The sequence below is a fragment of the Solea senegalensis genome, unplaced genomic scaffold (assembly GCF_019176455.1).
Source record: "Solea senegalensis isolate Sse05_10M unplaced genomic scaffold, IFAPA_SoseM_1 scf7180000015152, whole genome shotgun sequence".
NCBI classification, from domain to species: domain Eukaryota; kingdom Metazoa; phylum Chordata; class Actinopteri; order Pleuronectiformes; family Soleidae; genus Solea; species Solea senegalensis.
In genome coordinates, this window is record NW_025321242.1 from 3,031 (window position 1) to 21,301 (window position 18,271).

Below are 18,271 nucleotides of genomic sequence, written 5' to 3' on the forward strand. Positions count from 1 at the left end.
AAGTACCAGAGGAGATAGGTAGGTCACTCTTTGTGGATGATGGGGCCTTGTGGAAAAGAGGAAGGAATGTGGCATATGTTGTGGGCAAAGTACAAGGGGCTATTGATGAGGTGGTGGAGTGGGGCTATGACTGGGGATGCCAGTTCTCAGTGGAAAAAAACCTAGACAGTGTATTTTAGCAGGAAACCAAGAGAGGAAGGAATGAAACTGAAAATGTACGGGAATGAGCTGCAAAGAGTTGGAACATTTACATTTGTGGGTGTAGTGTTTGACTCACAGTTAACATGGGCAGGGCATATTGGTAGAATAGAAGAGAAATGCAAAAAAGTGATCAATGTGTGGCGATGTTTGACAGGTAGGAGTTGGGGAGCTAGTGTATGTGGCTTTAATACCATCAGTGTTTGATTATGGCAGCATTGCCTATGGGTCAGCTGCTAGATCAAGGCTTAAGAAGCTGGATGTGATTCAGGCACAGGCGCTGAGAGTCTGCAGTGGGGCTGTTAAGACAACGCCAGTACCTGCGTTACAGGTAGAGATGGGAGAGGTGCCTCTGGGGCTGAGAAGGAAGCAGTTGATGGGAAATGAGTCGATTAGAGTTAGAACTGTATAAGTTTATGTGTCGAGATCATTGTTCAGTGATAAGATCTGATTCTGTTAATATTTGACTGCAGTTGATGGAGTTGAGTGTAAAGTTCAGATCAGAGCAGTTATTTGATCACATTCATCACATTTCCTTCAGATGACACTTGAGAAAACTTTGGTCTGTGTTTTGTTCGCTGTTCAGCAGCAGAATCACTTCACAGACGTTCAGCAGCTTCATGACGATCATTTCCTGCTTTCACAAGGTAACAGAACTAAACTCATCTCATCACACATGTGAAAAAGAACTTTGTAACTGAGCTAAAACGTTTTTTTGGACTAGAACGCTGATTAGTTTTAGTCATTTCTATATGTGATAGTTTTAGTCCAATTTTAGTCAAACTCAAAAACGTTTTAGTCAGTTTTAGTTTAAAAAAAGAAAGAAGTATAGTCTTTTAACAAATCCATTTAGGTCAATAAGTAATGGAGATTACTGTTGGGCAGAATGAAATTTCCTCCGCCGGTGGTGCGCCGCGACCGACTCTACTAAAAAAAAGGGGCGTCAACAAAATTATTTTGTCATCATTGACAAAAACAACACTGTAACTGAGTGGACGTGATGTTTTTACTGTGAAGCTCATGAATCTCACGTCACTGACTCTTGTTCAGTGACTGAGGTTTTTACACAGAATGAATTGACCCTGTAGTGACACTGAGAGGCTTAAATGTCTGGTGTAATACTGCAAACTTGTCTTATTATGGGATGTGAACATGTCCTGGTTCCTCTGAACGTGAAGAAGGCCCAACCCTTTTGAAGCAGCTCTGCTGACACAGTATAAATGCTGACATCTGCTGGTTGACATGTGATATTACACACTGGAATCAGCACTCACTGTTGTTTGTAGTGAGGTTTTATCATTAACATGAACAAACTGGAATCTATCAGATAAGTATGATTTAAACCAGCAGAGGGCAGCACCTGTGATACCAAGAGTCTGCTCCAATCTCTGCAGTAGAATATCATGATCAATGGTGTCAAATGCAGCACTAAGATCTAACAGGACAAGTAAAGAAACTAGACCATTATCTGAGTTACTAACTTTAACTAGTGCTGTTTCTGTGCTATGGTTTAATCTAAAACCTGACTGAAAATCTTCAAACAGGCCATTAATGCGCAAATATTCACATCATTGATTAGCAACTGCCTTTTCTAAGATTTTAGAAACAAAGGGAAGATTAGATATAGGTCGGTAATTAGCTAAAATATCTGGGTCAAGGGTCGCTTTTTTGAGAAGGGGTTTAATAACTGCTACTTTAAACGTTTGGGGCACATATCCAGTTAATAAGGATAGATTAATTTGAGTTAATATAGAGTTGTTAATTAAAGGAAACACATCTTTAAACAGTTTGGTGGGGATAGGATCTAACTGACAGGTTGATGGCTTAGATGATGAAACTAATGATGTTAACTCAGGGAGATCTATAGTGGAGAAACTGTCTAACTGTGCACCTGGTGCTTCTAAAGCTCTTGTGCTAGAAGATGAGTCAGTCCCAATATGAGGGAGGAGATGATCCATTTTTTCTCTAATTGATGTTATTTTATTCACAAAGACGTTGATAAAGTCATCACTGCTCAGTGTTAAAGGAATAGATGGTTCAGTGGAGCTGTGGCTCTGTGTCAGCCTGGCTACAGTGCTGAAAACAAATCTATGATTATTCTTATTTTCTTCAATTAGAGAAGAATAATAGGCAACTCTAGCTTTGTGTAGGGCTTTTTTGTAAGCTACAAAACCATCTTTCCAGGCTATATGAAGTTCCTCTAGGTTACTGGAACGCCATTTTCTTTCTAATCTACGTAACGTCTGTTTAAGAGCACGAGTATTGGAGTTAAACCATGGTGCTCGTCTCATCTGATCCACCACTTTCTTTTTCAGAGGGGCAACACAATCTAATGTAGTACGCAGTGAGGCTGCTGTACTATCAACAAGGTTATCTATGAGGGCGGGAGTAAAATCACAAAAGGTACCTTCAGATGTACTGACATATGGCACCGAGTTAAATAAAGGTTGCACTGTCTCTTTGAATGTATTCATATTATTATCAGACAGTATTTCTTATTTATGTTATTGTAGTTCATTATTGAACAGTTAAATGTGAGTAAATAATGATCAGTAAGGAGAGGGTTTTGAGGAACTATGTTTAAATTATCAATATCAATACCATAAGTTAAAACAAGGTCGAGGGTGTGATTAAGGCAATGAGTTGGTTTATTAACGTGTTGAATAAAACCTATTGATTCCAACAGCGAGTTAAATACGCAGCTAAGACTATCACGGTCAACATCTACATGGATGTTGAAATATCCTACAATTATGATTTGATCTGTTTTAAGCACCAACTCAGATAAGAACTCAGAGAACTCTGATAGGAACTCTGAATAAGGTGCAGGTGGACGATAAACTGTGACTATTATAATTGGTTTCTGTGATTTACAACTAGGATGAGATAGATTAAGAGTAAGACTTTCAAACGATGAATATCCTGGTTTGGGCTTGGGATTGATTAATAATCTAGTATTAAAAATGGCTGCTACTCCTCCTCCTCGGCCTGAGCTTCTAGGAATATGGGTATTAGCATGAGTGGGTGGAGTTGACTCATTTAGACTAACGTAATCGTCTTCATGTAACCAAGTTTCAGTTACACAGAATAAATCAATACAATTGTCAGAAATGAGATCATTTATTAAAACAGATTTTGAGGAGTGTGACCTTATATTTAATAGTCCACATTTAAAAGTGGTATTATTTGACTCTATTTTATTGTTGGTATTAATCTTTATTAAGTTAGAATGTCTAACTCCTCTTCTGTTTGTTATTGGTTTATTTACTTTATTTACTTTAGTTTTTACTTTAGTAGGTCGAGGGACAGACACAGTCTCTATGGGGTTTTTAATAGGTGACTGCTCGAAAAGAAGCACAGAGAAGCATGAAAGACTGCAACTCTGTGTCCTGGTCTCAGCTCTGGATTGTCATGGGTTTCTAATAAAATGTCCTAAGCTGCTAGATAAGAGAGCTGCTCCATCCAAAGTGGGATGGACGCCGTCTCTCCTCATGAGACCAGGTTTCCCCCAGAAGTTTTGCCAGTTATCTAAAAACCCAATGTTGTTTTCTGGACACCACCAGAAAATGAACATAGTTCCAAAGCCACTTATGAACAGTACCAGTGTCCAGATTTTTACTGGCTGATCCTTTCAGCTCAATACTCTACAGTGTTCAAGGATTCTTTTGTAAACCAGTTTCTACCAAGATTTCTCAAAGAAATGGCAAAATTTCAAATAAATTCCTGAAACTTTACAAATCCCAGACTTTATTCACTGTTCTATAAAACCTTGGCAGCAAAAACAATCATCACACTTCTGTGTCCACACAACTGAAGACGGAAGTGAAGACCCGCTGCAGCGTGGAGGACATTTCTGAATCTGTCACTCCATCTTCAAACGACTCCTTAAATCATGGGTGTCAAACTCTGGCCCACGGGCCAAATTTGGCCTGCCGTGTAATTTAATTTGGCCCTTGAGGCAATATCAAATTAACATTAGAGCTGGCCCGCCGGTATTATACAGCGGCACTGCCGCTGTAACACCGCATTCACCACTAATACTACAAATCCCAAAATGATCTGCTGTTGTTTTGGCGCATTGTTTTGTTATTTTATTTTCAAATTTATTAGCATGTGGAAAAAGTTAATGTTGATATTTACCTCAGAAGGCTGCAAATAGAAAAGAGGCATTCAATTTTTTATCTAAATTTTATTTAATATGCCATTGATGTTTTTTGTTTGTTTTTTTGAAAGTTGATTTTGCACTATTAAGTTATATAAGCGTTGCTTGTTCCATATTCAGTGTTAAAACAAATCAGTGTAGCAAACTGAGCAATAATTAACGTTTCATTCATGCACTTTCTCTTGCTACTTCAAGGCTTGAATGTTTGATTCATTCATTATTGTTATTTTATTTTCAAATGTATTATTAGCCTGTGGAAAAGGTTTATTTTGATATTTACCACTCTGTATTTGAGTTTGACACCCCTGCCTTGAATCCTAAATCGCCTTAACATTCCAGTGCCACCTTTGTATCGGGTGTTAGTGTAACACCTGAATAGTAATTATAGTCTATTTTACAGATTCTGTTACAAAAGACTGTTATTTAACTATGTTTTACGCTGCCAGCAGGGGGCAGAGTCAGAAAAAGATGACTGTCAGCCAGGTAGTGGAGGAGAGATGTTTGGTTTTGCTGGTCTGTTGTTGATCAGAGCGTGCTCGGGTTTTGGTTCTGTTGTGCTAACTGAGGGATGCGTCGATCGAGCAAAAACCTCCTTTAACCACAAACACAAATGTTATAGTATAGTATCACGCAGGCTTCCTGTGATGACTCCGCTCACTTTGAGGAGGCACTATGACAGTGGTTCCCAAAATTTTTATGTTGGGACCCCCTTTGGAGGGGAGAAATTTCCCGGGGGCCCCGCGACATTTTTGCTTTAGCGATACAAATAAACTCAATATTGCTTTGTGAGAAAGCAATTTTCAAATAAAAATATGAAATGTGCAATTATAACTATAATAGCGTCATTTTTTAAACAATAAATACATTTGGATAACAAAGAATATTTTACAAATATCAATCATTTGCTGTGCAATTAATTTTTTTGTTTCAACAATACAAATGCTGTCATTGTTCTGTTCGGCTGACGTTGGCTTGTTGTTAGATGCACAGTTTTCTTTTTGTCCCTCAGAAACTTCTCTATTATCCAAACCTTGTCACCAGTGTAGGTTTTGTTGTGGTACGTCACTTAAATGAGTCCAGCTTACAGCGAGACCAAAAGTTCCGCCTGCTAAACTTTAGTTAGGACTTAAAAAAAAAACAGAACTTGCGCCCCCCCTGGAGAGTCTCCACGTCCCCCAATTTGAAAAAGGCTGCGCTATGAAGTCATGGAAAACAACATGGCTGATACTAAACTGAGTCGAGTCGATTAGAGTTAGAACTGTATAAGTTTATGTGTCGAGATCATTGTTCAGTGATAAGATCTGATTCTGTTAATATTTGACTGCAGTTGATGGAGTTGAGTGTAAAGTTCAGATCAGAGCAGTTATTTGATCACATTCATCACATTTCCTTCAGATAACACTTTAGAAAACTTTGGTCTGTGTTTTGTTCGCTGTTCAGCAGCAGAATCACTTCACAGACGTTCAGCAAAGTCCAGATGTTTAACATACATATGTATCTATCTATTGGGCAGCTTCTTACCTGACCACCAGAGGGCGGGCTCTTCTGTTAAACCAGTGGACTCACCTGCATTGAAGGGCTGTAAAGTGTGATGCAAACAGCGTCTTGAGTGAGTTGTGAGTCGAGCTGTGAACGAACGAGTCAAATCTTTTTAACGGCTCTTTGAAATGAACCAGTAACTGAGTGACTGACAATCCATTATTAGCATAAACCAATGGGCTGTGCCGATTGTTCAGTCAGCCAATGAGGGTCATGTCGGCCAATTCTGTGGTTAAAAAAAGTCTTCTTGCTGACCGGCCCACATTAGGTCAATGTGGTCCACCCATGTTAGCAGAACTTGTAATGAGCGAGTTTTATTCTCCCAGCAGGTGGCGCTCTGCTATGAATCAGATCAAGGCCAGTGAAGAGGAAGCTCCGCCCTCTAAAACCACTCTGTGTGAGGAACATGAGGGTCAGAGGTGAGATGAGGATCTCATGGATCATGTGACTCGTCTCCATGTCGCAGCTCAGTGTTTTATTTACACATCATGTGTTTGTAGGAGGATCCATCAACAGAGACCAGACTCTCCCAGACCTGGACCTGGACCCAGCTGTGTGTCCATGAAGAGTGACCGGTCCATGTATGAACCTTTGAACTTCAAACAAGAACAGAGGTCAGATGATGGAGGGTGGAGGTCTTCACAGGTCAACAACTCAAATGATCCACCATGTAGCACCAGAGACACCTAATATTTGAGAATTCAGACCCAGACCCATGCAGACCCAAGACATTCTGGACCCAAGTCCCAAACAGACCCGTCCCCATTTAATCTCAGATCTGGACCCATGAAAAAATAAGAAATGTTGAAGAATTGTGGAACAGTTCTGGCTCACATGCTTGGGTTTGGGTAAAGTGATCTGACTGAAGATGTGGAAGTCTTAAATGTGTTAATCAGTGTAGTGTTTGACACCATCTGGGTCACACTCAACCATTTCTGACACAAACCTGTTTTCCTTGTGTCTCCTGATACTGTAGATCATTAATTAATTTATTTATATATTTCGGTCATGTCAGTTAGATCACTCATCACACAATACACATAACCGAAAGGGAAAGCGGGAGAAGCAAAAGCTTATCTAGTCCCGCCCCCATTATCCACAGAATACATATTTTCATCATACAATACATAAATATTCTTTTTCTTAGGACATTTTGACAAACATGTTTCAGCATCAGGTAGCACTCAGAGATGTAGTAGTCTAGCTCTAGACAGTCAATCAGACTCCCATCCCGTCCCGATTGTAGCCAGCCATGAAGGTCCCATCTGGGCAACTAGGTTCACTAGAACCTGCACTTCTTGTTGAGAACACTTTGTCGATCACATTCAGTGACGAGCTTAGCAGTTCCATCTTGGATCAATTGATTCTCCATTGTGACTCGATTCACAGGGGCAGCTAAGTACTTCTCATGTGTTGACATTTGTGTTTCCGAATGTCAGCTGTTGTTTGGGTACATTCACTTCTTGTTTTTGTTTGGTTACATTTGCTTCCACTGCCGTTCCCACACGGTGTCTACAGATTTCTGTCCCTGACGTTTGTCATACTTTCTTCCTGGGTCATTCAGTATTGTTTAATAGTCATCTCCACATACTTCTTTTTAAATACACTCCGTTTTGCTGATTTTTTCATCTCCTCGTCCAGATTATTCCACTGTCTGACCCCCGTGACCGATACAGTAAAGGATTTTAATGTAGTTCTTACCCTTCTCTACCTGAACATCATGTTGCCTCTTAGATTGTGTCCCTCCCCTCTGTTCAGGAATAATATCTGTAGATTGTGAGAGAGGTTTCTGTTGGCAGCCCTGTAAATCATCTGTACTGTGCGGTATTTTATTAAGTCATAGAATTTAAGTATTTTTGATTTGATAAATAGTTGATTTGTATGTTCTCTGTAACTGGCATATTGTAGAATTCTCAAGGCTCTTTTCTGGAGTATAAACAGGGGATAGGTAGTGGTTTTGTAAGTGTGTCCCCAGACACAGTATTGCAGGTGTGGAGAGACTAGTGCACAGTACAACAAGTATAGTGCCTTCTGGTTTAATAGTTTTTGTGCCCTCCAAAGTATGGACACACTCCTGGCCAGCTTACCTTTTAAGTGTCTGGTGTTATCGTATCGATATCGAAATATGAACATTCAAGATATTCATATCGAAAAAGCAACGATATAAACAATATAGATTTTCCCCCGCGCTCGCCCTGCATGTACAGCTCTGGCGGTCACAGTAACCTTCATTTGTACGATTGCACTTGAATGCACCACTGCGGCCAGCCAACCACAAACCTTATTTCATGCTTGCTGTGGATCGACAGCTGAAGCCAACCAATGACAAACATAGGAGGGCGGGAGGGAGACGGAGACTGAGACTTTCCATGTGGAAAGTTTCCACAGTCTTTTGTATTATGATGTTTTTATTTTGATGTCCATTAACTTGTATGTTAATACTAGTCTTACGGCCTTTTTCCCCATACAGCATATATTTAGTTTTCTCTAAATTTAGTGATAGTTTATTTATATTAAACCACACATGCAGCTTGGCCATTTCATTATTGACTGTTTCCACTAATTGGTTCAAGTCATCCCCCGAACAGAAAATATTAGTGTCATCTGCGAATAGTATTAATTTCAGAATATTGGATACCTTGCATATGTCATTAATGTATAGTATAAACAGTTTTGGACCCAGCAGTGACCCCTGTGGGACTCCACAAACTATGTCCAAGCAAGTCGATGTGTGTTATCGCCCATCTTAACATATTGAGATCTGTTGTGAAGATAACTCTTGACCCATTCCAGTGCTATGCCTCTAATACCATATCTCTCCAGTTTAGCTATCAAAATATCATAATTGATGGTGTCAAATGCTTTTTTCAGGTCTATGAATATTCCTATTGAATGTCATTTCTGGTCAACAGCATCAGTAATGGTTTCCACAGACTCAGTTAAAGCTCGCGCCGTCAAGTGGTTTCTTCTGAATCCATATTGGCTGTCGTATAGCAGGTTGTGTTAATGAAGTTGTCTAGCCTATCGTTAAATAGTTTCTCCAGAATTTTTGACAGTTGTGGTAGTATTGAGACTGGTCTGTAGTTAGTACATTTCTGTATGTCCCCTTTCTTGAACAATGGCACTACTTTCGCCACTTTAATTTTGGTGGGAAATGTTCCTGTTTGAAATGACAGGTTGCAGATGTATGTTAGAGGTGAAACGATTTTAACTATTACTTTCTTAATTAGCTTCATGTCGAGGTCATCAACATCCGTGGATGTTCTTGCTACGCATTTGTTGACCAGGTGTCTAATCTCTCTGTCCGTCACTGGGGTGAGAAACATTGTGCTGGGGTTTGTGTCTCTGTCCTTATCAAAGTGGTCCCAGTGAAGGAGTGAGTCAGGAATGTCCTTTGCCAGATTCGGCCCCACATTGACAAAGAATTCATTAAATCTTTCTGCTATGATTTCTTTGTTATCTTCATTAGTGTTATTGTCCAACCTTAATGAGATCAATCACAGCAGATGTTGTATTTACATGTCATGTCGTGTGTTTGTAGAACGATCCATCAACAGGGACCAGACTCTGCCGGACCTGGACCTGGACCCAGCTGTGTGTCCATGAAGAGTGACTTGTCTATAGATCGTCTTATTAGCTTCAAGGATGGACAAAAACATGGTGAACTGATGTAAGAATTTCACACATAGTAACACACACTTACATGATCCTCCACCAGGGGGAGCCTGTCTAGTCCAAAACATGTTGAATCCAGAAAAACACTCTTCTTCTCTTTGGTGGACCAATGTTGTTTTTCTGTCTCCACTAAACGTCTTCAGCCTGTCCTCGTCTCTGAACACGTTTCCAGCAGTAAATCTAGTCAGAGTCTGTGATTGGTCAGGGACTCATGGACAAGCCTCTCTGACTGTGTCTTTGAGACTTCACACATAACAAACACTAGAGACTGTCCTTCAGGGACTTTTGTCTTCAACCTGTCAAACTCATGTCATGTGAACTTGGCTGAAGAAGAATCGTAGGTGCAGCACATTGAAAACCTGGTAGAAACAAATGATTGTTTAGTAAATGACACTGAATCTTTTCTCCTCAGAGTTGATCAGCAGAGGACAGAGGTTCTCAGTGGTCAGTCTGTCCAGCAGCATGGAGCAGACCTGGACTCCATATTTAAGGTGTGTAAATGTACAAACATGACACTACTGTTAATACTGAAGCAGAGTCCTGGGGCCTCATGTATAAACCGTGCGTACGCACAAAAAGACGGCGTACGCTTGCTTTCACGCACAGACGGCATGTATAAAAATGTACTTGGCGTGGAAGTTTGCGCATCGCAGCGCAAACTCTCGAGCTGCCGTGAGAATTTGCCGAGAGCTCCGCAAACTCTTGTCAGGTGGAGACGCTGCAATATTAAGCTCTGAAACTTATCACAGTGTTTGAAAATAATATTATTAATGTGTCTACAGTGACAAACATGAATTTTCTGTGACAAACAATACTGATACACCACGTACGTTTGAACATATGTGGATAACATCAGAGAGGACACTGAAGACGAAACTGATCCTGTGAGCACACACACACACTACAGACCTGTGTGTCTGCGTGTGTGTGTGTGTGTGTGTGTGTGAGAGAGAGACTCACTTATTTACTTTGAGCAAATTACTGAAATTAATTTTCCACAGATGAATATTTTCTTTATGTAACACAGTGATGTAAACACAGCTGCTGACATGAACACATGAACACACGTCAGTCTATAATGTTTTAAACACAAAATAAAGTTACAGACTCATTTGTTGTAAGAAAACGGGACTTGAACGTTGAGTAGAACATTTTCTTTATCCCATTTTAATCCACACGATAACGAAATAACTACGAAAAAGTTATTCCGCCACCGCTGAGCCTTTCATCGGAAGAGAAAGGCGCAGCATCCACAACACAATCAGTGACAGTAATGAATGGTTACATGGAGTAACTCCGTGAACTCTGTCTGCTTATTTTGTGCGTAATGTGTGTAGATGATGACGTGTGACACTTATAGATTGTTGAAATAATCTGTAAATTCAGCTCACATGGATCAGTCATGTCTAAACATACATGTTACACCAGAAACAAACATGCACAGGATCAACTATCAATGCACAGCCAGTTTTTTAAGCATCAATATTAATATGAGAGCAGTCGCTGTGACCCTGACATTTAGTTCCTTTGTGTTTATCACTAATTCTAAAAAAAAACGACCAAATTAATCTATTTTTACAGATTTATACATCATAAATTGACGAGTTGATCGTGCACTTTCCTTCTTTTTCTTTTATTTCCCTCTTTCTTTGCTGCCGCAGTTGTCCTTTTTCTTCAGGACAAAGGCGTTTTAGAGTCATTTGTATATTCATTTGTGGGTGGGCGTGGTGTGTTCCTCATTCATCTCCACTCAGTTTCACGTTTGATGGGATGTATAAAGAAAAGGTGCGCAGGACTTGGCCTATGCACAGTTTTATAAATCTGAGATTTTCTTTGCGTACGTACTTTATAAATTTTGTGCGTACACCGTCTTTTAGTATGAAAGCTGCGCACTCTTTTATACATGAGGCTCCTGGTCCTGACAGTCTGGATGCTGCTCTGTGGACCTGCAGGACTTCACTCTGTCACTGATCATCTGAGGTTAAACTTCACATGTTCTGTTCCAGCTTCTGGAGGAGAACATCATCTGCTTTGTGAAGAACGAGCTGAAGAAGATCCACAAGGTTCTGGATACAGATCACACAGAAGTCTCAGAGAGTCAGAGGGAGGATGAGGAGCAGAGGAGCAGCAGAGAGGCCTTTCTGAAGATCACAGAGGACTTCTTAAGGAGGATGAAGCAGGAGAAGCTAGCTGACGGTAAGAGGACTTTTAATGTGAAAGGAAGAACATCTTATTTTCTCAATGATCCACTCACTGATTTAGTTTCTTGTGTTCTGTCAGAAATCAGAGCTCCAGCTTGTCGACGTGAGCTCAAATCAAACCTGAAGAAGAAGTTCCAGTGTTTGTTTGAGGGTGTGGCTAAAGCAGGAAACCCTACCCTTCTGAATGAGATCTTCACAGAGCTTTACATCACAGAGGGAGGCACTAGCGAGGTCAATGAAGAACATGAGGTCAGACAGATTGATAGAGCTTCCTGGAAACCAGACAGACCAGAAACAACCATCAGACAAGAAGACATCTTTAAAGCCTCAGCGGGAAGAGACGGACCAATCCGAAGAGTGATGACAAAGGGCGTGGCTGGCATTGGGAAAACAGTGTTAACACAGAAGTTCACTCTGGACTGGGCTGAAGACAAAAGCAACCAGGACGTACAGCTCATGTTTCCCTTCACCTTCAGAGAGCTGAATGTGCTGAAAGAGAAGAAGTTCAGTTTGGTGGAACTCATCCATCACTTCTTCACTGAAACCAAAGAAATAGGAATCTGCAGGTTTGAAGACTTTAAGGTGGTCTTCATCTTTGATGGTCTGGACGAGTGTCGACTTCCTCTGGACTTCCACAACACTGAGATCCTGACTGACATCACAGCGTCCACCTCAGTGGACGTGCTGCTGACAAACCTCATTAGGGGGAAACTGCTTCCCTCTGCTCGCCTCTGGATAACCACACGACCTGCAGCAGCCAATCAGATCCCTCCTGACTGTGTGGACATGGTGACAGAGGTCAGAGGGTTCACGGACCCACAGAAGGAAGACTACTTCAGGAAGAGGTTCAGAGATGAGGAGAAGGCCAGGAGGATCATCTCCCACATCCAGACATCACAAAGCCTCCACATCATGTGCCACATCCCAGTCTTCTGCTGGATCACTGCAACAGTTCTGGAGAACATGCTGAAAACCAGAGATGGAGGAGAACTGCCCAAGACCCTGACTGAGATGTACATCCACTTCCTGGTGGTTCAGTCCAAAGTGAAGAGGGTCAAATATGATGGAGGAGCTGAGACAGATCCACACTGGAGTCCAGAGAACAGGAAGATGATTGAGTCTCTGGGGAAACTGGCTTTTGAGCAGCTGCAGAAAGGAAACCTGATCTTCTATGAATCAGACCTGACAGAGTGTGGCATCGATATCACAGCAGCTTCAGTTTACTCAGGAGTCTTCAATCAGATCTTTAAAGAGGAGAGAGGCCTGTACCAGGACAAGGTCTTCTGCTTTGTCCATCTGAGTGTTCAGGAGTTTCTGGCTGCTCTTCATGTTCATCTGACCTTCATCACCTCTGGAACAAATCTGTTGTCAGAACCAACAACGAGCCAGTGGTCCAGACCATTTAGAAAAAAACCTGAACTGAATCATCTGCACCAGAGTGCTGTGGGCGAGGCCTTACTGAGTCCAAATGGACACCTGGACTTGTCCCTCCGCTTCCTCCTGGGTCTTTCACTGGAGACCAATCAGAAGCTCTTAAGAGGTCTACTGAAACAAACAGGAAGTGGTTCACAGACCAATCAGGAAACAGTTGAGTACATCAAGAAGAAGATCAGTGAGAATCTGTCAGCAGAGAGAAGCATCAACCTGTTCCACTGTCTGAATGAACTGAACCATCGTTCTCTTGTGGAGGAGATCCAAGAGTCCCTCACATCAGGACGCCTGTCCACAAAGACACTGTCTCCTGCTCAGTGGTCAGCTCTGGTCTTCATCTTACTGTCATCAGGAAAAGATCTGGAAGAGTTTGACCTGAAGAAATACTCTGCTTCAGAGGAGGCTCTTCTGAAGCTGCTGCCGGTGGTCAAAGCCTCCAACAAAGCTCTGTACGTGGATCAGTATATAAATATTAATAAGACATATTCTAAAGAGCACAAGACAAACATGTTTAACCTTTTGTTCATCACTGTTTTCTACCTCAGACTGAGTGGCTGTAAACTCTCAGAGAGAAGCTGTGAAGCTCTGTCCTCAGTCCTCAGCTCTGTGTCCTCTAGTCTGAGACACGTGGACCTGAGTAACAACGACCTGCAGGATCCAGGAGTGAAGCTGCTGTGTGATGGACTGAAGAGTCCTCACTGTTCTCTGGAGACTCTCAGGTCAGAACTCTGACTCAGACTCTTTGCTTCTTTAGGTTCTTGTTGATGAAGATGTTTTTTCTGAATCACTGAGATCATCATAACTTCTTAACTCCAGTCTGTCAGGTTGTCTGGTCTCAGAGGAAGGATGTTCTTCTCTGACCTCAGCTCTGAACTCAAACCCCTCCCATCTCAGAGAACTGGACCTGTGTAACAATGACCTGCAGGATCCAGGAGTGAAGTTGCTGTGTGATGGACTGAAGAGTCCTCACTGTTCTCTGGAGGCTCTCAGGTTGGTGCTCAGCTGATTTATATGGACAATTCTACTCTGAATATTATTATTATTTTATTTTTTTATAATTTATTTTTTATTGACATTCAGAAACAGACATTCAAATCCGGCAAAACATACATGCATACATCTCACATCTGTTGTCTGCTCTAAATGCCTAGACAAAAAAAACAAACAATGGAAAAAGGAAAAACACACATTAGCAACTATGTACAAGTTAGATTTCCACAGTTCCTCCAGCAGACAGGGGAATTATCATCATAGTGAGACTTCTGAGAAGGTGTAATAAAGTACCTAATCAAACTTTTCCATCCAAATTCCCTCCACTTCTGTGAGCTGGTACATCTCCATTGATACCTCCAAATTGTTGTCCATTCTTCCTCAGATATATTTATCCCTCCTTCCTTCTCCCATTTTATTTGAATATATGAAGTAGAGTGAGATTTCAAATTAGACAGACCCTTATATAAGCATGACACAGTTTTATTAATAGCTTTTGTAAATAATTGAATTAGACATGTGTTTATCTTTGTTAGATTTTTCATCTTTGTATTGACGTAATGCCGTAACTGCAGGTATCTATAAAAGTCTTGTTTTTCTAGAACATGTGTCCTTTTAAGCGTTTCAAAACTGAGTAACTTTCCATCTTTCATTACTCTACATAAGGCTGTTATACCGTTAGCTATCCAGTCCTTAAATCTAGAATCCAATTAATTGGGTCTAAAATCCGAATCATTGCACACCATTCAAGAGCCAAAATATCATTTTCAAGTTTATGGTCTTTTATAATAATTTTCCATACTTTAAGCATCTACGCTCATCACAATTGCTTCAGTTTGATTTCTTTGTATATGATCCATAATATGTAGTGTCTTTGGTATACTGTCTTGTGTTTGGCGTTGGTGTATGAAACCTGTCTGATCATTATGTATCAGTGAGGGCAGGAATTCTTCTAATCGTTTGGCCATAACAGAAGTAAATCATTTATAGTCCACATTAAGAACAGAGATTGGCCTAAAAGAGCCACTTTCCACTTTATCCTTGCCTTCTTTTGGTATGGCTGAAATGATTGCCTCCTTCCAGCTGGGTGGCGTTTGCACATTTTTTAAAGCCCAATTCAGAGTAGGAAGTAAAACAGGTTCTTTTTTAAATTCCTTGTACCACTCTGCCGTGTAGCCATCAGATCCTGGTGATTTGCTTAATTTAAGTCTACCAATTGCAACTTTTAATTCTTCTTCAGTTATATCCGCAGTCATCATTTTATTTTGATTTTCATCGAGAGTGGGTAAATCTAGGGAATTCAGGAAGCTGTCAATTTGGGCCACACTCCCACCTGGGACTTCAGAATATAAGGTTTTGTAAAACACTTCAAAAGCTTCCTGAATTTCATTTAGTTCATTTGTTTTCGCTTTTGTCCTTGGATCCCTAATTTTATGAATTGTATTTTCGGCTATCCTTTTTTTTCAATTTCCATGCCAATACTTTCATAGATTTGGAGCCACTTTCGTAGTGTTTCTGTTTCAGAAACATTAAATCTTTCTCGATTTCTTGTGTGGCCAAATTATTAATTTCATTCCTGGTGTGTCTAATTTCTCTCAATGTATTCTGTGCCAAATCTAATTTCTGTTTTCCTTCTAGTACCTTTAGCTTGTTTTTGAAATCCTCTAACTTTTTATATCTATTTTTTTTCTTAAATGACGATATTGCTATAATTTTCCCTCTCAGAACACCCTTCAGAGTATCCCATAACATGGGAGGTGAAACCTCTCCAGTATCATTGAATTCTAAGAAGAGACACATTTCTGATTTAATTTGTGCCTTAAAAGACAGATCATTCAACAGACTGGAATTCAATTTCCATGTATTATTTTTTGATCGCAGGCCAAAATCAGCGGATAAGTATACTGGTGCATGGTCACTTAGATCTATTGTCCCGATTCCACAAGTATGTATTTTATCTTTATCCTTCCCAAATGTTATGAAATAATCTATTCTTGTATAGAGAGAGTGAGGAGCAGAGTAGTAAGTGTAATCCCTTCTGTTAGGGAAAAAATCTCGCCATATATCAATCAAGCCCACCTCCTCAAATAGTGTGTTTACTTTCTTATAGAAGGACTTCCTATCCTGGGTTTTTCCACAAGATGAGTCCAACTTTGGCTGCAGATGTATATTTAGATCCCCTCCACAGATCAAGAGGCCTTCTGTTTCACTTACCATGATATTGGTTATTTTTTGGAAGAAACTAATGTCACGCCCTGGGGGTGCATAGACATTCAGTAAGGTAATTGGATTCCCATCTATCTTACCCCTTACTTAAAATAAACGTGCCCTCTTTATCACCCATTTCGAATACATTTTCAAAATGTAGCTTATTTGAAATGAGAATAGCAACTCCTCTTCTCTGCCGTGATTTGTATGAAGAAAAAAACAGATTTGTAAAGCCCCTTTTCTTTAGCTTTATATGCTCCTTGTCTGTCAAATGGGTCTCTTGTAAATAAACCACATGGGCGTGTTCTGTTCTCACTTTAGATAGGATTTTACTACGTTTAACTGGATTCAACAGCCCATTGACATTAAACGAAATGAATTTTAATTTGTTTTTTTTGAAAGATCTGCTCCCAGAACAAATAACAACACCAAACATAAGCAAGAAATAGAAAAAAGGATAAACAAAAAGAGTGATCCCAAGGCTGGGGTCTCTAAGAAAAGACCCTGGCCTGAGCTAGATAAAATATCTAGCTGTGAGGGAAAGCCTCTCCCACATGTGGGCTGAGGGCCCCCACCATGGCGCTCTAAAAAAGAAAAGAAAAGGTCTCTGTTCATTCCACAGAAAATGTGTCCTTATACAGCAACCCTCGCCTGTATATAGTCTCATCATGTGGTGAATATAGCACGTTCTGTTTAGCTTTCCAACTCTTCAAGAATCAGTCAAAGCTTATACTTCTTCTGGAGAGGATGGGGACTGCCTTCTGAAAGCTCGCAGTTTCTCCTTGATACCCTTCTCTCGCTCCTCACCTGTCCCTGATTATTTTTTTATAATTACATATGTGAATAGATTTTCTTGAACTCCTCCTCAGAATGAGTGGCTGTAACCTCTCAGAGAGAAGCTGTGAAGCTCTGTCCTCAGTCCTCAGCTCTGTGTCCTCTCGTCTGAGACACGTGGACCTGAGTAACAACGACCTGCAGGATCCAGGAGTGAAGCTGCTGTGTGATGGACTGAAGAGTCCTCACTGTTCTCTGGAGACTCTCAGGTCAGAACTCTGACTCAGACTCTGCTTCTTTAGGTTCTTGTTGATGAAGATGTTTTTTCTGAATCACTGAGTTCATCATATCTTCTTAACTCCAGTCTGTCAGGTTGTCTGGTCTCAGATGAAGGATGTTCTTCTCTGACCTCAGCTCTGAACTCCAACCCCTCCCATCTGAGAGAACTGGACCTGAGTAACAACGACCTGCAGGATCCAGGAGTGAAGCTGCTGTGTGATGGACTGAAGAGTCCTCACTGTTCTCTGGAGACTCTCAGGTCAGAACTCTGACTCAGACTCTTTGCTTCTTTAGGTTCTTGTTGATGAAGATGTTTTTTTCTGAATCACTGAGTTCATCATATCTTCTTAACTCCAGTCTGTCAGGTTGTCTGGTCTCAGATGAAGGATGTTCTTCTCTGACCTCAGCTCTGAACTCCAACCCCTCCCATCTCAGAGAACTGGACCTGAGTAACAATGACCTGCAGGATCCAGGAGTGAAGCTGCTGTGTGATGGACTGAAGAGTCCTCACTGTTCTCTGGAGACTCTCAGGTTGGTGCTCAGATGATTTATATGGACAATTCTACTCTGATTATTTTTTTAATTACATATGTGAATAGATTTTCTTTAACTCCGCCTCAGAATGAGTGGCTGTAAACTCTCAGAGAGAAGCTGTGAAGCTCTGTCCTCAGTCCTCAGCTCTGTGTCCTCTCGTCTGAGACACGTGGACTTGAGTAACAACGACTTGCAGGATCAAGGAGTGAAGCTGCTGTGTGATGGACTGAAGAGTCCTCACTGTTCTCTGGAGACTCTCAGGTCAGAACTCTGACTCAGA

The 18,271-nt window shown here is 40.8% G+C and overlaps 1 protein-coding gene across 1 annotated transcript; it reads left to right on the forward strand.

Annotated features, from left to right (window-relative positions):
• Window positions 1–634: 634 nt before the first annotated feature.
• On the forward strand, window positions 635–14,232 carry LOC122762028 (NLR family CARD domain-containing protein 3-like). The gene is made up of 9 exons (XM_044017189.1): window positions 635–845; window positions 6,226–6,318; window positions 6,400–6,513; window positions 9,441–9,569; window positions 9,987–10,065; window positions 11,581–11,770; window positions 11,855–13,655; window positions 13,752–13,925; window positions 14,023–14,232. The coding sequence occupies exons 2-9, from the start codon at window positions 6,242–6,244 to the stop codon at window positions 14,210–14,212; spliced, it is 2,754 nt and encodes a 917-aa protein (XP_043873124.1). The 5' UTR covers window positions 635–845; window positions 6,226–6,241; the 3' UTR covers window positions 14,213–14,232.
• Window positions 14,233–18,271: the final 4,039 nt, after the last annotated feature.